This window comes from Leptodactylus fuscus, chromosome 5, assembly GCF_031893055.1.
Source record: "Leptodactylus fuscus isolate aLepFus1 chromosome 5, aLepFus1.hap2, whole genome shotgun sequence".
Taxonomy (NCBI): Eukaryota; Metazoa; Chordata; class Amphibia; order Anura; family Leptodactylidae; genus Leptodactylus; species Leptodactylus fuscus.
Window position 1 is genome coordinate 148,255,706 of NC_134269.1, and position 22,675 is coordinate 148,278,380.

At 39.6% G+C, this 22,675-nt stretch overlaps 1 protein-coding gene across 2 annotated transcripts; it reads right to left on the bottom strand.

Annotated features, from left to right (window-relative positions):
• Positions 1-6,515: 6,515 nt before the first annotated feature.
• On the bottom strand, positions 6,516-22,139 carry RXYLT1 (ribitol xylosyltransferase 1). 2 transcript variants are annotated; one of them, XM_075274458.1, is made up of 7 exons: positions 22,089-22,139; positions 21,460-21,815; positions 19,881-20,048; positions 19,658-19,760; positions 17,773-18,087; positions 11,543-11,713; positions 6,516-8,137 (listed from the first exon to the last, which is right to left on the bottom strand). In XM_075274458.1, the coding sequence occupies exons 2-7, from the start codon at positions 21,608-21,610 to the stop codon at positions 7,723-7,725; spliced, it is 1,323 nt and encodes a 440-aa protein (XP_075130559.1). In that variant the 5' UTR covers positions 21,611-21,815; positions 22,089-22,139; the 3' UTR covers positions 6,516-7,722. The 2 variants fall into 2 exon arrangements, with proteins under 2 accessions (XP_075130559.1, XP_075130560.1); XM_075274459.1 differs by lacking the exon at positions 22,089-22,139 and adding an exon at positions 22,038-22,084.
• Between the last annotated feature and the right edge of the window lie 536 nt (positions 22,140-22,675).

Below are 22,675 nucleotides of genomic sequence, written 5' to 3' on the forward strand. Positions count from 1 at the left end.
AAAAAAAAAAAGTTAAAAAAAAAAGTAAAGTGTATGAAAAAAGTAATAGTTATAAAGCCCAAAAATCCCTTTTTCTCTATACAAAATGAACTATATAAAAAAGTACTAAAAATTAATAAAAACAATGCATATTTGGTATCGCCGCGTCCGTAACAACCTGTACAATAAAACTGAAATAATATTTAATGTATACGGTGTACATCTGAAAAAAAACCCGGAAAAAACCCGCCAGAAGTAGTGATTTTTCACCATATCACCTTACAAAATATGCTATAAAAAGTGATCAAAAAATCATATGCACCCCACAACAGTACCAATAAAAAGCGCAGGTTGTCCCGCAAAAAATAAGCCCTCAACCAACACTGTCAACCGAAAAATAAAAATGTTACGCCTCTCATAAGATGGCGATGCAAAAATCACTGATTTATGTCCCCAAATGTGTTTTTGTTCTGCAGAATTAGTATCGCATAAAAAAAATACTATAAATGAGGTATCGCCGTAACCGTACCGACCCGCAGAATAAAGGGAACATGTTACTTTTACTGTGCGCTGCATGGCGAAAAATTTAAAGGGTACAACTCAATGCCAGGATTTTATTTTTTTTTTTTAATCCAGCAAGAAAGAGTTAATAAAATGTATTCAGTATGTTGTAGGCACCCAAAAATGGTGTCATTACAAAATATATCACATCCCGCAAACAACAAGCCCTTATATGGCCGCGTCACCAAAAGAATAAAGAAAATATAGCATCTACCAATGTGAAGACAAAAAAACCCAAAATCGCCAAATTATTAGAATACAACTGGCGGCGTCAGGAAGGGAATGTATAAGCTGTGTCAGTGTACTTCAGGAGACACCCCAGATTTACAGTTTACAAGGGAAAGACACCAGAAGTGACCCCCAAAATGAGCCCCAGAGTGACTCCCCCAATCATAGGAGCTACTGGGACATAGTAGGGAATTTGGTGTCTGCAATGTACTCCGCACCGCTTACACATTCCCTCTTCGCCATCCGCTGTGCAGTCATGTCCGGGATACTAATACTCACTACACCCCCTGAGAAATTCTTTGAGGGGTGCAGTTTTCAAAATGGGGTCACTCCTTTGGGGAATCCACTTTTCTGGTACCTTACAGGCTCTACAAACATGGCATGGCGTCCAGATACCAAACATCTGAATCTGTACTCCAAAAGCCTCATCGCGCTCCTTCCCTTCTGCGCCCTGCTGTGCGCCCAAACTGCAGTTTATGCCACATGTATGACACATGTATGACACTGGTGTACCCGGGATAACGGACGTAATGTCATATGTGGGTATAAACTGATATTAGGGCACAGCCGGACACAGAAGGGAAGAAGGGTTATTGGGTTTTTGGAGCGCAGACGGTTTGGTTTTTGGATGCCATGACACTTTTGCAGAGACCCTAAACTTGCCCCTACAAAATGGGGTTTACAGTTACCTCCAGGTCTCTCCAAAAGGAACATGGCCCCCAGAAAGTGTTAGGAGTATTTAGGTTCTTTCCTGGTTGATTAGTCTGTCCTCCCATTTGCACCTGGGAGGAGTGGTCTCTACTCTGTATTTAAACCCATGCCTCCCATGGTCCTGTGCTGAGTGTCGCTTTTACAGAGCTAGGCCTTAGCAGGAGGAGTAGGTGGTTATCTTGGATAGAGGAAGTTCCGTGGTTGGTTTTTGGGAGGTTTTGGGTGAACGAGTTGGTTTGTGTTTTCCCTTCTGTGTTCACCAATCCTCCCTCTGTGTATAATTGACTGTGTGAGTGAATTGCCTTATCCTTTGATTTCTACTCAGTTTCCCTGTGTTTGTTTCCTAGTGTATGGTTCCTTCCCATATTGGTTTGGGGAATTCTTTCCTACATGTTTCCTGTGTGCTGCTTGTGTTGTTAGTCAGCGCACACCCTTGTCAGTCCCTGTCAGTAGCAGCTTCACTTGTTCGTTAGGGGTGACCCCCTTTAGTCTCCAGTCCCTAGAGATCTTATAGGGCATTCCTTCTCCCACTTCCCTCTAGGCCTACGGTGTCAGTGAGAGAGGAGCTGTCGGGGTCAGGCTTAGCCTGAGAACAGCCGACCTACACCCGTGAGGCAGGGACCGGGCTAGCTAGTGGGAGTAGTGCAGGGCGAGATTTCCTACTGGTATTCCTTAGCCCTGTTGCAGCTATCTGGACTGACATAACAGAAAGTCCCTCTAAATCTGTACCCCAAAAGCTAAAAAGCGCAGTGCTCCTTCCCTTCTGAGCCCTCCTGTGTGCCCAAGCAGCAGTTTACACCCACATATATATATTTTTTGCCCCTCGGGATGGCCCCTTAATAGTTTTAGGAGTGCAGGTCTCTGACAACACAAAGTGGGTGCAATGTATGGGGCACCGAAATGGCATATTTCTTTCAAAATTTAAATTTTCATTTTGGACATTCATTTTTTGGAAGCATTTTAGGCACAAAATGATAATACCCCTTGATTCATTCCTTGACAGGTGTAGTTTCTAAAATGGGGTCACAATGGGGGGTTTCCATTGTATTGATACTTTAGGGGCTCAGCAAATGAGACATGGCACCTGAAAACTATTCCAGCCACATCTGCCCTCCAAAATCCAAATAGCTCTCTTTCCATTCTGAGCCCCACCATGTACCCATACAGCAGATTATGGCCACATATGGGGTATTGCCGTGTTCAGGAGAAATTTTGTAACAAACTGTGGGGGGCTTTTAATTCTTTAACTACTTGCAAAATTAAAAATATGGCGCTAAATGGACGATTTATTGGGAAAAAAAGTAATTTTTCATTTTTACATCCCAATGTTAATAAAATCTGTGAAACAGCTGTGTGGCCAAAATGCTCAGTATACCCCTAGATAAATTCTATGAGTGGTGTAGTTTCCAAAATGGGGTCACTTTTAGGGGGTTTCCACTGTATTGGTACTTTAGGGGCTCTGCAAATGCGACATGGGACTTGAAAAATATTCCAGCAAAATCTGTCCTTCAAAAGCCAAATAGCCCTCTTTCCATTCTGAGCCCCGCCATGTTCCCATACAGCAGATTATGACCCCATATGGGGCATTTCCGTGTTCAGGAGAAATTGTTTAACAAACTTTATGGAGCTTTTTCCCCTTTATCCTCTTGTGAAAATGAAAAATTTGGGGCTAAATTGACAGTTTATTGGAAAAAAAGTAATTTTTCATTTTCATGCCCCAATGTTAATAAAATCTGTGAAACAGCTGTAGGGTCAAAATGCTCACTCTACCCTTTAATATGTTCTGTGGGGGGTGTAGTTTCCAAAATGGGGTCACTTTTAGGGGGTTTCCACTGTATTGGTACTCTAGGGGCTCTGCAAATGAGACATGGCACCTAAAATTATTCCAGCAAAATCTGCCATCCAAAAGCCAAATAGCGCTCTTTCCATTCCAAGCCCCGCCATGTACCCATACAGCAGAATATGGCCACACATGGGGTATTGCCGTGTTCAGGAGAAATTGTTTAACAAATTGTGGGGGGCTTTTACTCCTTTATCCCCTTGTGAAAATTAAAACTTTGGGGATAAAGTGACATTTTAGTAATTTTTTCATTTACACATCCCAATGTTAGTAAAATCTGTGAAACAACTGTAGGGTCAAAATGCTGACTATACCCCTTGATGAATTCTGTGAGGGGTGTAGATTCTAAAATGGGGTCACTTTTGGGGGGTTTCCATTGTTTTGGTACTCTAGGGGCTCTGCAAATGAGGCATGGTGCCTGAAAATTATTCCAGCAAAATCTGCTGTTCACACACCCAGTGTCGCTCCTTCCCTTCCATGCACTGCTGTGTACCCAAAAATCAGTTTACGCCCACATGTGGGGTATTTCTGTGCACGGGAGAAATTGCATAACAAAATGTGAGATGCATTTTCTCCTTTAACCCTTTGTGAATGTGTTAATTTTAGGTCTAAATGAATGTATTAATGAAAAAAAATAAAATGTCTAAATTTCACTGCCATATTATTTTTATTCTTATGAAAAACTTAAAGGGTTAACAAACATCCCAAATGCTGTTTTGAATAATTTGAGGGGTGTAGTTTTGAAAATGGGGTGATTTATGGGGGTTTCTATTATACAGGCCTTTATAATTCCTTACAGAACTGAAGCGGTCCCTAAAAAATTGGTTTGGGGAATTTTCTTGCAAATCTAGAAAATCGCTGTTACACTTGTAAGCCTTGTAACATCCAAAATGAATTAAAAGACAATCAAAAGATGATGCCAATATAAAGCAGAGATATGGGAGATAATATTTATTTATGTATTTGGGTGGTATGACTATCTGCCTGAAAAGCAGAGAATTTCACATTTTGAAAATTGCAATTTTTTCCAAATTTCCATCAAATTTCCTAGTTTTTTTATAAATAAATACACAAATATTGATTAATATTTACCACTAACATGAAGTATAATGTGTTACGAAAAAAACAGTCTCAAAACCACTTGTGTAAGTTAAACCGTCTCAAAGTTATTGCCATTTAAAGTGACACATGTCAGTTTTGAAAAAAAAGGCCTGGTCTTTAACATACTTTTGGGCCTGGTCCTTAACCGGTTAAAAATGAAACATTTTTTGCAAATATACATAATTTTGCTGAATTTTTCCACAGAAAGACTTTTCAAATAAAACTCTGCAGACTTTCTGTCCCTATTATGCCTATACGGAAAATGGCAGTGTTACCGTAGATATCATTGACATGCTGCAATTTACAAAAACACTCACGCCTTTTTCTGCAAAGTGTGGATAGCTTTAGCCAGAATCACATTCACTTTGCATGTACTGTAATACGCTTTTTTCAAGGTCAAAACGCTGCTTCTTCATAACATGGGGCTTATGCCATAATCCAGTTTCCAGTACGCATTAGGTCATCCTCCTGTAGAGACGTCATGAAGGATGGCTGGGAAAACGTTTCTATTTTTTGGGGGGTGGGGGGGCAGCATAGTCAAAAGCTTGTCAGTGACGGATTCTGATTTCTTGTGGCGCTTCTTCTTTGTTCCTTTGTATCATTTATGCCCTCTACATGTACTTTGCAGGGACCGCCCCACTGCCAGTCACCTATTTGCTGGCTCTCCTTCCTGACCAGCAGTTCTAATTGGGAATATGTATGCGAGTTCTGTCAGCTTCTTACTACAATAGAAAATTCAGCCTCTGGCCAGCATAGGATATGAATGTGCTCCTCTAGCAAGTGTATTATGTGTTTGCTATATATTGACCAGACTTGTTCCTGACTCCGTTCTTGTCCCGATTATCTGTATTTAACCCCAGCCTGTCACTAACCTGCACACTTGAAGCTACACGTTGGTGTCTCTTGGTCCAAGAGCAAGTCATTGCCTACACAGTTACCAAAGAGGTAGTGACCTAGTGATTTCCCTGCAGCATAAGCTAGATCCCCATATGGGAATATGGGAAGGTTACTTAGACAACAGCCTTGGCACAGTTGGTCCTTAACAAGCAGGTCCACAATTAGTTTTTTTCCCACCCAAATTTTATAGCATATAATATGTGGTAAAAAAATAAAATAAATAAACGTTATAGCTTGGGTCAGTATTACAATAGAGATGTAGTGTTTGTTTCATATTGTTGCCACATTCTGCGACTCATAACTTTATTTTTCCATCCATGGATCATCCTAAGGTTTTGTTTTTTTCTGCTGGTCCTAAAGATAAGTCATCAAATAATAAGTCCCAGAAAACTTCCTAAAATTATGTCTATAAATAAAGACTATGATATACATTCTGTTCACTATGTAGGCAGCTGCTAAAGTCATTGTAAAAATGGGTTTAATAATAAGGTCTCCAATATACTATCACAGTAAAAATTTCACTTTCAGCTTGAAAAAATGCAATGTTTGCCATAAATGTCTAAAAAGAAGTAGGTTTCCCTGGGACCCCCACATATCAGCTCATACTAAAGAGTGTTGCACAGATGCAATGGCCACTCATTTACCTCCAGGATGCAACAGTCTCATCGATCAGAAAGAGTAACATGTCATACATTTCTATAATGGATGTAACCCTTTAAACCTCAGATCATAAAAACACCATGTCTTGTTTTAAATTAGCACTTTATATAACCATATATGGCTTCACTTAACACAAGTTTAACACATTACAATAAATTATATAAACAAATCAAATCCATTTTATACCTTTGCAATTTAAAAATCAGTTTACAATAAAACACATGGAGTTTCTTCCCTTTTCAGAACTAAAGCTATTGCAATGTTCACCAAAAGCTACATTTTACGTTATTGAGACTATGTTTTTAGCTGTGGCAAATAAAGTCTGACTGGTAACTGTATATGTTAATATACAATAGCCTGTTAGATAAAATACCAATCATACCGGCTGTATCATCATACAACTATTGCAGAAACAGCTTTAACCAATTCAGAGTAGAAGCATTTTTGTATCCATATACTTTTGCTGATAAATTGTAAAAATATACAAATGCCATAGCATCTTAATTACTCTTTACTAGTGTTTCAATAGAATTTTTTTTTAATTATTGTTATCTTAATTTTTTTTCCTCCATACAGTGCCCCTCAAAAGTCACCAAACCCTAGAAATATGCCCTAGTTACAGGGTAAATCCAACCTATTAGGGTTGGTTCACACTACTGTTATTTTATTTAATGTCCATTATGCTCATCCATCTCAAGATGACAGCCACAGATATAAAACCACAGATGCAGACAGTGCCGCGTCTGCCTGGTGTTCATCTGTGTTCACCCATAGATATATAAGCTTTCTTCCATTACAAAAGAAAACATGATGGAAGAATGTGTCCACTGCGTTTTTACATTATAGTCAATGTACACGGAAGCAGAAGGATTGGACTCTGTATCCGTTACTGTACTACCAATAATGTCCATAGCTGGTATCCTATGATGGATGAAAGTAGTGTGTAGTGTGTGAACATACCTAGATAGCAGCAATCACTTCCTAGTACTGGCATGCTAGTTATCTCCTGACTTGAAAGCTACATATGTGAAAACAGTCACTATGTTTTCTTTAGACTCCCCCAAGAACAGCCCTTGTAGAGACCTGACAAACAGGCAGCTGTCTAAAGTCTGTGCCATAAATATATTATGGCACGGAGTCTAGAGATCTTGATCACCTGTCAAAAAGTTATCATGAGAATTTGTAACTAAAACAAAATATCCACATAATAAATGTAGCCTCAACTGCTGTACCCAGGCATGCAAAAAAAAAATAAAAAAAATGGATCACTATTTTGCCAAAAGGCACAAGGTCACTACATTGTTCTTAGCAGGAGTTTGCAAGAACACCTCAATTTACAGTGACGGACTCTCTTTGAAATGTGCACCTTTTTCTTCTTCTGACATGGGATAGCAGCATATCAAAAGGTACTTTGTGAAGTAGTCTGATAACTTGAAGTCAAGGCCCAATAACATAGCTTACAGATAAGAAAATGAGTTACTCCACAAGCTTGTCATACCAATGTCCCACCAACAGTGATGCCATCTTTTGGCATGTAAGAGGGTGGAGGGAGGAAAAAAAATGAACAAAACACTGTACATAGTATCAACACTATATGTTCGTTTACATTTATGTGCACAGCAAACCTATAAACTGCAGTACTGAGGTAACGAAATTACAGTATGTTAAAGATAAAAAAAACCCCAAAAAACTACTAAACAAGCATTTTCAAGTAATTCAGACCATAAATAAAATTATGGGCGTTTTCATTTAGCCTTTTGCAGAAATGCTTTTTCAAGCGTTCCAATAAATTTGTGTTTGAGCTTTAATCTGAATTGTCTGTACCATTCTAGAATCCTTTTTCTTCGATGAATCTTCTCTTGTAAGCTCATGTTTTTTTCCTGGTTTATAATGGCAGGAAGTTCTTTCCATGATTTGATAAAAATAAATGGGGCACCATAAGTCTTCAGGAGTTGTAAAGGAGCATTACTGTCAATAGAAGAGTTTCCACAGTTTCCCTGTGTCATCACATCTTCAACTACAGGAACAGAGCCATAGGAACAGGCCTCGTAAATTCTGTAACACTCAGTGTTTATGCCTACAGGGCTTAAGGTTAAGTCGCTCTGCAACAGTGCACCATGATAGCTCTTAAAGCTTTCATTAGTCTCTTGCGGTTGCCACCTGTAGGAACATAGTTACACAGTTTAATGTCCCATGCTTATATTTTACCTATACAGTCTTATAATGTGGTTTTTTGAATGAAAACACACATATTATATATACATATATATACAGTCCTATGAAAAAGTTTGGGCACCCCTATTAATCTTAATCATTTTTTTGTTCTAAATATTTTGGTGTTTGCAACAGCCATTTCAGTTTGATATATCTAATAACTGATGGACACAGTAATATTTCAGGATTGAAATGAGGTTTATTGTACTAACAGAAAATGTGCAATATGCATTAAACCAAAATTTGACCGGTGCAAAAGTATGGGCACCCTTATCATTTTATTGATTTGAATTCCCCTAACTACTTTTTACTGACTTACTGAAGCACAAAATTGGTTTTGTAACCTCAGTGAGCTTTGAACTTCATAGCCAGATGTATCCAATCATAAGAAAAGGTATTTAAGGTGGCCAATTGCAAGTTGATCTCCTATTTGAATCTCCTCTGAAGAGTGGCATCATGGGCTACTCAAAACAACTCTCAAATGATCTGAAAACAAAGATTGTTCAACATAGTTGTTCAGGGGAAGGATACAAAAAGTTGTCTCAGAGATTTAACCTGTCAGTTTCCACTGTGAGGAACATAGTAAGGAAATGGAAGACCACAGGGACAGTTCTTGTTAAGCCCAGAAGTGGCAGGCCAAGAAAAATATCAGAAAGGCAGAGAAGAAGAATGGTGAGAACAGTCAAGGACAATCCACAGACCACCTCCAAAGAGCTGCAGCATCATCTTGCTGCAGATGGTGTCACTGTGCATCGGTCAACTATACAGCGCACTTTGCACAAATAGAAGCTGTATGGGAGAGTGATGAGAAAGAAGCCGTTTCTGCACGTACGCCACAAATAGAGTTGCCTGAGGTATGAAAAAGCACATTTGGACAAGGCAGCTTCATTTTGGAAACAAAAATTGAGTTGTTTGGTTATAAAAAAAAGGCGTTATGCATGGCGTCCAAAAAGAAACAGCATTCCATGAAAAACACATGCTACCCACTGTAAAATTTGGTGGAGGTTCCATCATGCTTTGGGGCTGTGTGGCCAATGCCGGCATCGGGAATCTTGTTAAAGTTGAGAGTCGCATGGATTCCACTCAGTATCAGCAGATTCTTGAGAATAATGTTCAAGAATCAGTGACGAAGTTGAAGTTACGCCGGGGATGGATATTTCAGCAAGACAATGATCCAAAACACCGCTCCAAATCCTCAGGCATTCATGCAGAAGAACAATTACAATGTTCTGGAATGGCCATCCCAGTCCCCAGACCTGAATATCATTGAACATCTGTGGGATGATTTGAAGCGGGCTGTCCATGCTCGGCGACCATCTAACTTAACTGAACTTGAATTGTTTGTCCAAAATACCTTTATCCAGGATCCAGGAACTGATTAAAAGCTACAGGAAGCGACTAGAGGCTGTTATCTTTGCAAAAGGAGGATCTACTAAATACCAATGTCACTTTTCTGTTGAGGTGCCCATACTTTTGCACCGGTCAAATTTTGGTTTAATGCATATTGCACATTTTCTGTTAGTACAATAAACCTCATTTCAATCCTGAAATATTACTGTGTCCATCAGTTATTAGATATATCAAACTGAAATGGCTGTTATAAACACCAAAATATTTAGAACAAAAAATACTGTACATACACACACTGGAATCAGATATTTTTCTGGGATTTTACATATTACCCTTAATACTCCCTCACATATGTCTGACACTATTACACATAGAACCTTGTTGTCATAAGACAGACATATTTTGCCTCTTTTGTATGACACACAGAGCACGTTTCTATCTTTATTATTCCAAGGGATATCAATGGTTGAAAATCTCATTGGGATAGTTATATGCAATGTCAGCTACTCCTAATCCCAAATGTGTTTTCAATCGGTAGTATCCAGAAACCGGACAAGAAAGACATTTCTAAGTTTTATATTGCCAGAGAAACACTGGGTTCACACCAGCGCACTAGATTTCCGTTTTCAGGTTTCCAGCTTCTGCAGACAGGAGACGGAAACCTGACAGACAGTGTCCGGCCGTGAGCGCCAGTAAGCGTTTTGTGCTCTCCGCGGCAAAACCGAGGATTTTTTTTTTTTTTTTAACCGGACACAAATTCCTGCATGTCCGACTCTGTATCCGGTTAAAAAAAAACCTAGTATCACCGCGTATGGGTTTGAAAACTGACTGCAGGTTTCCGTCTCCTGTCCAGTTTCGGGCAGGAAACGGAAACCTGCAAAACGGAGACCCGGGGCGCAGATGTGAACAAGCCCAAAGCGATGCTGCCCCATCCTTATTTCCCCTTCATTACACAAAAGCCTGTACACTGTAATTACCAGCCACAATTTTCACTATAATTGGCAGCGCACATCCCCATAATGCAGTAAAGTCACAGCCCTCTGCTTGGTGGAGTGTATTTATCACATGCTGATACTACAGCTCTTAGGAAGCAACACACATCTTCATCGGCAATACATAGAACTGTATATCTCATTGTGACATGTAATGTCAACCATTCTTTCCCCTGCCTTGCATGCACAGTTTTTACTTATGTGTTAGTGAACAGAGTTGAATCCCTTCTCCTTTCTATAATACACACTTCCCAGTATGGCAATTTCTAAAGCTGTCATTCCCAGTTTGGAACAACAGTATTATAGAAGGTGTCTGTCCCCATAGAGCAATATAAACTAAGTTTAACAAAAAGCAATTTAGAAGCAGTTTTGATAGTCCTAGATTCCCTTTCAAAAGAAATGTGTCACAATTGTTTTTAACTACACTTAAAATCATTCATGAGACAATTTGTCAATTTCTTAGCAGCAAAATTGTACTTTAACTTTTAATGTGAATGCAGATTAGCTGTTTGGTGCATCCAGGACATGCCAATGATTGCCAGAGCACCCATTTCTGCTAGTAGTCACAAAACAGAGCTGCCCCCTAACAAGGACTGACAGGTCTCAATGTTCAGCAACCACAGGCAGCATTAGATGCTATGGCAGACACAGTCATGCCTGTTCCCTTCATGCACCATACAGTTCCTTTGCTTACAAATTAAAAGTTGATTTTCTCAGCAGCAAGGCTACACAAAAAGGTACATTCGCCATGCTACTAATGGTCACTGGCGTTTCTGTAGGATATAGTTGACATGCTGTGAATTCCAAAAACACAACGGTTTTGGAAATTGCAGCATTTCGGCTACTGTTATTTTTCTGCAATGTGCCTGAGATTCTCTAGAATCCCATGCACTCTACAGGGACTGTAAAATGCAGCGGGTTTTGCTGCAGCATTTACAGCACGTGGAGTCCTGGCCTAGAAATGGTTTTGGTAATGGTAGACTCCCTTCAAAAGATGAGCAGTACTTACTCATTTCTGGGTGAGATCCAACAGAGCTGGTCAAGACCCTCCTTTCTTATAACCTCCATAAGAATCTCTCTAGAAGAGTTGCCATAGACAGTTCCTAGAAAGTTGCACAAGTATGGCCGTGAATCATGAACAAGAGACCAACTTGGATCAATGATTGGAAAGTTTCTGTACCTGAAATGTTAATATAAAGTATAATTAGTGCTTTACAGATATGGCTGTGAGATTATGAATTCAATCATAATTGAATACCTTATCCTAGATTACAAATCAATTAACAATTATTTAATGGGCTCCAAGACCATTAATGTGGGCTTTGTCAGTGTGTTTGCCATGTTGTTAATGGCTGACACACTGTCTAATTACCTCCTATGGCCCCATACACACAGGAGTGTATTATCATGTGTAGGGGGCAAAACTCTGGACAGGTCCTATTTCTGTCCATTTTACGGCCTAGGCTCACTACAAGAATGAATGGGTCCAAGGAGGGCATGGACACCACAGAGACTTCATTCACGTGGTTTTACCACAGACCGAAATGGAAATGCTTGTGTGCATTAGGTCTTATTCACATATCAATAATCTGTACAGTTAGCAACACACCCTTCGGGCAATGACAGAGACACAGGTTGGCAGAAATGAAAATTACTGAAATAATTGATGTGAGCAAGTTTATATTTATTAACTCATCTGTCCTTCAGTTTCAGTTACATTGCGATTAATTGTCCAGCTCTAATTAACCCCTTAGTGACCAGCCTGTTTTGGACCTTAATGACCAAGCCAAATTTTTGAAATTTGCCCTGTGTGACTTTATCAATGAATAATTCTGTAACAGTATATTGCATCCAAGCGATTCTGATATTGTTTTTTCGTGACATGTTGTACTTTACTGAGAAGGTAAAATTAGACTGATATAACTTGTGTAAATTTATTAAAAAACTCGCAAATGCTGAAAATTTTGAAAATTTTTCAATGTTTTCCATTTTTAGCTGCGATATCTCACATATGCACAATAATACAGGGCAAAAAAGTTAGTAGTTATATATTTCCAAATGTTCCTTTTGTGTTTCAAGCATATTTGAGATAATTTTAGCATATTTGAGTAACTTAGACAATTTACAAGTTTATCAAGTTTATAAGCAAATTTTGGAAATTTTGAGTGTGTGATTTTTTCCTGTACCAAGCTATGTTTGCAGACAGGAATAGGTGGCATAATGACAGAAACTCCCATTAAATGACCCAATTTGGAAAACTAGACCCCTTCAGGTATTCTTTGAGGGGTATAGTGAGCATTTTGATCAAACAAATATTGTTTTGCAAGAATTATTACAAATGATGAAAAAAATTTCATTTTAATTTTCTTCAAATATGTGTCATATTAAAGACAGTTTTTTTGCACACAACACATCAAAAAGAAGAAACACACCCCAAAATATATCACCCCACTTCTCCCGTGTTAAAAAATGTTCACTTTGTGGCCTTAGTCCTATATACGCACGTACAGTAGGGCCTAAGAGGTAGGGAGGGCCAAATGGATTTCAAAACACAAATTTTGCTTGCAGATATTTTATGTCCATTGCACATTCAAACAAGATTTGAGTTACCAAAGCAATTGAAAACACCCATAAATGACACCATTTTATAAACTAGACCCCTTAGGGTATTCATTGAGGGGTATAGAGAGTACTTTGACCCTATAAGTTTTGAGAAAATTTGCGTCAAACAAAAAAAATTTCATATTTTTTACACAAGTGTCATTTTATAGGCCGTTTTTTTTGCACATAACACAAGAAAATGAAGAAAAACACCCCAAAATAGATGACCCCATTTCTCCCGTGGTCAAAAATGTACACTTTGTGGCCTTAATCCCATGTACGGACGCACAGTAGGGCCCAAAAAGAAGGGAGCACCAACTGGATTTCAAGACACAATTTTTGCTTCTAAATGTTTCAGGCCCATTGCGCATTCAAACAAGATTTGAGTTACCAAAACAATTGAAAACCCCAATAAATGACACAATTTTATAAACTAGACCCCTTGAGGTATTCATTGATGGGTATAGTGAGTATTTTGACCCCATAGGTTTTAAAAGAATTTGCGTCAAACAAAAAATTCTCATATTTTTTACACAAAAGAGTAATTTTAAAGGCAGTTTTTTTTGCACATAACACATGAAAATGAAGAAAAACACCCCAAAATAGATGACCCCATTTCTCCCGTGTTCAAAAATGTACACTTTGTGGCCTTAATTCTATGTACGGACGCACGGTAGGGCCCAAAAAGAAGGGATCACCAACTGGATTTCAAGACTCAAATTTTGCTTGCAGATATTTCAGGCCCATTGCACATTCAAACAAGATTTGAGATACCAAAACAATTGAAACCCCCCCATAAATGACCCCATTTTATAAACTAGACCCCTTAAGGTATTCATTGAGGGGTATAGTGAACATTTTGACCCTATAGCCGTTTCACAGATTTTACTAACTTAGGGATGTGTAGGTTAAAAATTAGTAAAATGTCCCTTTATCCCCAAAGTTTTCATTTTCACAAGGGGTTAAAGGAGAGAAAGCCCCCCACAGTTTGTTACACAATTTCTCCTGAACACGGCAATACCCCATATGTGGCCATAATCTGCTGTATGGGGACATGGTGGGGCTCAGAATGGAATGAGCGCCATTTGGATTTTGGAGGGCAGATGTTGCTGGAATAGTTTTCAGGTGCCATGTCGCATTTGCTGAACCCCTAAAGTACCAATACAATGGAAACCCCTCAAATGTGACTCCATTTTAAAAACTACACCCATCAAGGAATGTATCAAGGGGTATTATCATTTTGAGCCTAAAAATGCTTCCCAAAAATTAATGTACAAAATGAAAATTGAAATTTTTAAAGAAATATGCCATTTCGGTGCCCAATACGTTGCACCCACTTTGTGTTGTCAGAGACCTGCACTCCTAAAACTATTAAGGGGCCATCTCGAGGGTCAGAAAATTATATATGTGGGTGTAAACTGCCGCTTGGGCACACAGCAGGGCTCAGAAGAGAAGGAGCAGTGCGCTTTTTAGCTATTGGGGTACAGTGTTAGAGGGACTTTCGGGGCGCCATGTTGCTTTTGCAGAGCCCTGAAGGTGCCAGTAAACTGGAATTCGCCAAGAAGTGACCCCATTTTGTAGGGGAAATTTTAGGGTCTCGGCAAATATGACATGGTGTCCAAAAACCAACAATCTAAATCTGCACTCCAAAAGCACATAGCGCTCCTTCACATCTGCGCCCTGCTGTGTACCCAAATGGCGGTGTATGCCCACATGTATGACACTGGTGTACCCCGGATAACAGACTTAATGCCATATGTAGGTAGAAAGGCTGTTTGGACACAGCCGGGCACAGAAGGAAAGGAGCGCTATATTGGTTTTTGGAGCACAGTTTGGTTTTAGGACACCATGCCACTTTTGCAAAGCCCCTGAAGTGGAATCTGCAGACATCTCACCCCATTTTGGACACTACCCCACTGATGGCATTTATCAAGCGGTGTAGCGAGCATTTTAACCCTTGAGGGTTGCATTTATTTGGTTTCCAGAAATGAAATTGCGGCTGATAATGAGAAGTTAAAAATGAAGTTTTCCAGAGATTCGCCATTTCAGTATCTGATATGTTGTGCCCAACTTATGTCAGCAGAGATACACACTCCAAAAACTGTTAAGTGGGTATCCCGGGCATAACAGCTTTCAGAGCGTTCATCTCTGATACGAGTCGGACACAACATATTACGCACTGAAATGACCGATTCTTGGAAAAATTGTCATTTTCACTTCTCACAATCAGCTTTGTATTCATTTATGGATAATATGTTATAGCAACACTTGGGGGTTAAAAATGCTCTCTGTACCCCTGGATAAATCCTTCAGGCGTGTAGTTTCCAAAATAAGGTCACATATCAGGGGATTCCACTTTACTGGCGCTTCAGCTCTGCAAAAGTGTCATGGCATCCAAAAACCAAACCGTCTGCGCTCCAAAAACCCAATAACCCTTCTTTTCCCTTCTGTGTCCGGCTGTGCCCTAATATCAGTTTATACCCACATATGACATTACGTCCGTTATCCTGGGTACACCAGTGTCATACATGTGGCATAAACTGCAGTTTGGGCGCACAGCAGGGCGCAGAAGGGAAGGAGCGCTATGCGACTTTTAGAGTACAGATTCAGATGTTTGGTATCCGGACGCCATGTCATGTTTGTAGAGCCTATAACGTACCAGAAAACTGGATTCCCCAAAGGAGTCACCCCATTTTGAAAACTGCACCCCTGAAAGAATATATCAGGGGGTGTAGTGAGTATTAGTACCCCGGACGTGATTGCAGAGGGGATGGCGAAGAGGGAATATATAAGCGGTGTGGAGGACATTGCAAACACCAAATTCCCTACTATGTCCCATGATTGGGGGAGTCACTCTGGGGTCACTTAGGGGGTCACTTCCGGTGTCTTTTCCCTCGTAAGCTGTAAATCTGGGGTGTCCCCTGATATTCGCTCGCACAGCTTATATATTCCCTACCTGACGCAGCCAGTTGTATTCTAATGATTTGGCGATTTTGGGGTTGTTTGTCTTCACATTACTAGATGCTATATTTTCTTTATTTTTCTGGTGACGTGGCCATATAAGGGCTTGTTGTTTGCGGGATGTGATGCATTTTGTAATGACACCATTTTTGGGTGCCTACAACTTATTGAATACATTTTATTAACCCTTTTTTGCAGGATTTTTTAAAGAAAAATCAATCCTGGCATTGCATTCTACCTTTTAAATTTTTCGCCATGCAGCGTACAATATAAGTAACATGTTCCCTTTATTCTGCGGGTCGGTACGGTTACGGCGATACCTCATTTATAGTATTTTTTTTATGCGATACTAATTCTGTAGAATAAAAACACATTTAGGGACATAAATCAATGTTTTTTGCATCGCCATCTTCTGAGAAGCGTAACATTTTTATTTTTCGGTTGACAGTGTTGGTTGTGGGCTTATTTTTTGCGGGACAATGTGCGCTTTTTATTGGTACTGTTGTGGGGTGTATATGACTTTTTGATCACTTTTTATAGCATATTTTGTAAGTTGAGATGGCGAAAAATCACTACTTCCGGCGGGTTTTTTCCGGTTTTTTTTTTCGACGTTCACCGTATACATTAAATATTGTTGGAGTTTTATTGTTCAGATTGTTACGGACGCGACGATACCAAATATGTATTGTTTTTATTAAGTTTTAGGTTTTTTTTAATATAATTAATTTTTTATAGAAAAAAGGAAATTTTGGGGCTTTATAAGTTTATTCATTTTTATCAGACACTTTATTTATTTATTTTTCACTTTTTATTTTTTACTTTTACACTTTTTACTTTAGGACACTTGGATTAGTGATGCTTTGATAAAAGCATCACTAATTCTCTATTAGACGCTGCAGGACACAGCTCTCAGTGTCTTGCAGCGTCTGGAGGAAGTCAGACGCAGGGGCTGCCTGCGTCTGACTTCCTCTTCCCCGGGCAGGATCAACCAGGTATTGGGGGTCTTTTGGAGCTTGGGGTCACTGGCCAGACCCCAGGCTCCATGTTAGAGACATCGGCACCCCTCGATCTCGCCGCGGGGGGTGCCGATTCGGCCGGCACCGTCACGGAACCGCTTCAGTTCCGTGATCATGTTTGATCACGGAACTGAAGGGGTTAAAAACCCCCGATCGGAGCCCCCTCCGATGGGGGGTAATGGAGCAGGGTCTTAGCTGTCAGATACAGCTAAGATCCGCTCCAATTACATCGGCACTGACAGGGAATCCTTCCCTGACTGCCCGACGTAATTTTACTATAGGGCAGTCAGGAAGGACCTGTCAGTGCCGACGTAATTTTACTATGGGCCGGTCGTTAAGGGGTTAAAGGCTAAATATATGAGCAAATCCAAAAGTTGAAAAACTTTTACCAATTTGGCAAGTTTTACAATTTTATCCTATTTTGTGTTCTAAAATATGGTGCATCGTCTAATTTTATAACTATATATAACATTACACAGCAGTCATTTAGATGAATACCAATCCATATAGTACAACAACTTGAGACTGCCAGAGTAGTGGACTTCCTCTATGATGTTAATATGCCCTAACCTGGTATGTCAACTGTGTCTGACTTCATGACACAACCCCTCCAGTCAAAACCTCTACTCTATGTCCTGAAGGAGTAAAAATAAAGACTTACGTTGCTACTCCTAGAGGCCACTGGTAAACATCTTCCTCATTAATCCAAGTACTGTCATAGACAAGATATAGAACGTCCACAAACCCTCCACTCTTCTTCAAATAGGGAAGGATCCAGTTATTATTGCACTGTTCATTTCCTAGCAGTACTACAGCAACATGTTGGAGTTTATGGTCATCAACCAGAGTCTGTGTGTACTGAAGCCACTGCGTAGCAAAATAAATCTTTGTTTCTTCTCTGCCATTGAGAACAAGAACTACATTCTGGGCTTCCACGGAGAAGTAACCTGGAACAACTGCAGGACCAGTGATGAAACTAAATAAAGGATGAAACAAAATATAAATAAAGCAGTTCTAATTTTAAAATGGCAAAGTATCCTCTCGTTGGAAATCCGATTTTTACTAATATACTAAGACATTAGGGCTAAGACCCCACATTGCGGAAAAGCCGCTTTTTTGTTGTTGCAGATTTTGCAAAGGTTTTGAGCCAAAACCAAGAGTGACTACAAAAGGAAAAATATATAGAAAGCTCTTATACTTTCTCCTTTTGTTTAATCCACTTATGGCTAGGTCTCAACAAACCACAGCAAAATCTGCAAGGAAAAAAAAAAAACCCACAGCTTTTCGTTGGGGCCTTAGACTTTAAGGGAGTCTATCACTGTCCACAGCTACTTTAATCTGCTCCCATAGTGCTGTAGGTGCTGTTAGCAGAATAAAATCCATACCTTTCTTATGTTTCAGAGCCCCAGGGATGCGAAGAAGCACTTTTATTCAAATGAGAAATCTTGGAGCACTGGGGGAGTTTTCTTCAATTTCTGAGCACTGCTGCATCATCACTAAACACCCCCACCCTGCCTTCAGTTTGTCCCCCTGGGCAGTGGGAGGATCAACTCACACTAACCAGAGGGACGAGCTGACTGCAGTATGGCTTTGCTTAGTGTTGATAAATGTATGATCCCTGGGAGTTCTGACATCTAGGAGCTATCAGACAGCACTAGACTATCACCATCAGTTCTAGAGACTGTGAATTGTGCTGTGATGGACAATGCACACTACCAGCCCATTCACAGATTTATTACCTGAGATATCATTGGCTGGGAGAGCAGGCAGATGCACCATGGAAAACGTACTTTGTTCACAGATTCACTACATGTAAATAACAGTGATACAAGGAGCCTCGAGTAAAATAAAGCAAAGCGTACGCAAGGAAACAGTAAGCATTTAGTGGATGTATTTGCAGATCATTTTTGGAACTTGGATAATTCCTCTAAATAAAAAGGAAGAGATTTACCAACTATCAAAGATTCCTGCCCACAGTTCCAGTAGTGCTGTCGTCCAGGAATAATGATCATAAATATAAAGTGCAGGGAATACAATATGGGGCTTCTTGCTTAGGAATAATGATCACAAATATATAGTGCAGGGAATACAACATGGGTCTTCTTGCTTTATATAAATTATACATCATTTTAATTTAGAGAACAATAACACATGGAATGCAACATGCATTTCAAATTTTACCTCTCATATATCCATGCAGCATGCCCCAGTTTAAAAAAACAAACAAAAAAAAAAAAAAAAAACAACTTTACACCCCACAGCTTAGTCCATAGAAAGTGTTCTCATGAAAGGGAGTAAAGATGCCAAGCAGGATTTAGGAATGTGTGTTTTGTATAATCTGCCAACACCTTATGATGCTGACAGATGAAACCCTTTGGGAGATGTACAAAAATACCCAAAAGTTAAATGGTCTCTTGCCCACAGGAACCAATCACAAAACAGCTTTCATTTTGTATTCTGCACTGGGAAAATAACTGCTGTGCTGTCATTGGTTGTGGTGCCATCCTAATAAATCTACAAATATCTAAAGTCTACAAATATCATACCTGATTTCAGTTCTTCCAGTTCTGAGCTTGCCCTCTCTCCAATGAGCAGTATCATCAACAGGTTCAAGTGGCCCTTCTAATATATGCTGCCACAAGTATTGCCCTAAAGAGAATTATTGCAAATTAGTAAACTATAGAAAACATTTTTGTTTACCAGTCTGGCGATTTGATAAAAAGTCAATGAATTCAGCCTTCTCTTTTGTGATCTTTAGCTGCTACTTACCAATGGCAGCCTTGCCCCAAATTTGCACCTGGAGTTGTACTTGTTCTTGATGGGAGTCCTTGTTTAATAGGTCTTTCCAGTTATCTTCTACTTTCATATGTGAACTCTTATGACTCTTTTCATCTTCTTCCCAAGGATTCCATAGTTCATTTCCAAAAGAAAGAGACCCTGTCAAGCAGGAAAATACTGCATTTATACACAGAAGCAAAAGCGATTTTTAGAACAAGGGACTAGTGGCCACTATAGGCAATAAAGCTGGTTACACATCTGCCATTCAACATCTTTACAAAAACATGTATTAGTGGTGCCAAGTCCAGGCTATAATGTGTCTATGCATCTATTCACACTCCTATTATTTTGATGGACCGTCTTTTAAGGCTACAGAAAACAAACACCAAGGACATGCTCTCTGTCCATTTCGACAGACATAGCTACATCTGTGAAAATTGGCACTGTGGTGTGGATAAGTACTTAAACTACATTCACAGAACTGATGAACAAAGACAGGAAAAGAAAAAGTAAATTTTTTCAGGGCCATTTTGCATCCAAGAGACCAGTACAGGACAGTATGTCGCTTGGTGGTAGAGGCTCCTAGCATCATAGATTATGACGAATATTATGCTAGAAGTCCCTTTCCCATCTTACTTTTCAAGGGCAACACAAGAACAGAGTTTTATGGCTGAAACTCTCATTTGAATGCAATGTTATTCTACTACCATGTCAGGTTACATCACTAGAAAAGGGCCAAGCACACATCCTTTTTTAAAACAATAGGAGTCAATGGGACATGTTTCTTCCTTTAATGGTCTGCTAATAAACCCCAAATATCCTATTTGTCTGTATTTGAGGACGGACAGAATAATACAAGTTTTATAATACGAGAAAATGGATTAGTGGGTAAAAGAAATAAAATTTATAGGATTGTTGTAGAGATTTGTGACTGAAAATCTGCTCCATCCATCTGAAGAGGGTCAGACATACAGATTTTGGCAACTTCCAGTCAGTGAAAGCATCTTTTCAACATACATCCATTTCACCGCTGTGCAGATTCTCCTGAACCATTCAGCTCTTTGCTTTCATTCATTATAAAGCTTTTTTAGAAGTGTCAGCTGTAACCTGATTGGTGGTTTTATTCTCCTGCATAGTAGCCTCCGTATAGCTCCTTTATTTTGCCTGGTTAAAAGGGTTTGTCCAGGAATTTGACAAAAAACCCTCCATCATACTTGTACCCAGAGTATCAGGGTCTGCCCCACCATGAAGTCCCTCCAAGTCCTGCGCCAAAATGACCTCTGAGGCCAATTAGTGGCATATGTGAATGACTTCACCCGGGTCCCTTCCTGTGGCCACTGATTAGTCTAGGGCTTCCAGCTTCAACAACTTCTTGGTGAGCACCAAAACATACAGCGGCGATGGACAAAGGAGCACTGGAGACAGGCAAGTTTAATGGGGTTTTTTGTTTGTTTGTTTAGTTTCACCTTCTCCAGCCTCCTCCATAGCTTGTCAAATTAATGGACAACCCCTTTAATCTCACAGACTGTTTTCCTCCCATTTCTGTCAAGCACTACAGACATATTATTACCTCTGGCACCTCCTTCTTTTTTGCTCACTACTCTGTGCACCCGAGACACGTTAGGGGGTCGGAAGAAGACATTGTAGGCGGCATAGAAGGAGAAGGCGCAGTACACAAGCACTAGCACATAGCAGCAGAACTTCTTTCGGGTGAATCTCATGCTTCTCCCTTTGCAGCCATATCCTGCTTTGTCCCATAGGCAAATTATTAGTCTGATTTATTGGACAACTCTCATATATTGTGTAAGGAATACATCATATAATGTTCCATAGGAGGTAAGCATAGTCACAGTAGTCACAGTTCACCATGTGGGAGATCATTCAGTATGAAACGTTTTCTCCAGTATGAGCTTTGCCAAACAAAATCTGCATAGAAATGGAAAAAAAAACTGTATGTAAAGTCTTATTTAGCACATCATACATAATATACACTACACAAGTAATGAGAAAAGACAGTAGCTATGAGGGAGGTCTCCAGGCTCTATATCATTCATATAGACATGGCTGGGACCAGAGACAGATGACAGGATCCCTCCCTAAACAGGTAAGTGTGTCCATAAGGAAGGTCCGGAGCAAACACTTACAGACCTGCTTATAGGAGAACAGCAGCCTGCTGGAGATAATAGAAAGAATACATACAGTGTCTCCTATGATACTGGTAAACATCCAGGACGGAAGAGTGTCGTAATGACATCACTTCCTGTATGTCAGAATCCCGGGCATGTGCAGTAGAAGGCTTGAGGCCAAGGAGTGTAAGGGCAGACATTTGCCCATACACAGTATATCAGAGGTGCCATACACGTGCAGAAATGGTTCGCAAGTGTATTCATGGAGTTTAAGGAGAAGTGGGAGGTGATGTGGTGTATCCATAAACAAGAAGGGCAAGAGGAGGACACAAGAATGCCAATAATATTGAGAAAAATAAATGTAATGTATACTAAGACATATGGAACTAATGGAAACATAATTGAGCACATTTATTAAAATGATGATAATAATAATAATAATAATAATAATAATAATAATAATAATAATTAATTAATAATAATACTATGATAAATAAAATGATGTCATAATGGAACCTTTTTTCTCTGCTTGTTTGCATTGCCTCTCATTGGAGCAAATGTATTAAATCAGTCTAAAAGCTAAGCATAATTGGTCAGATTTAATAAAATGATCCAAAATGAAAATGTTCAGAGTCACCTGTAGCAACCAATCCCAGCACA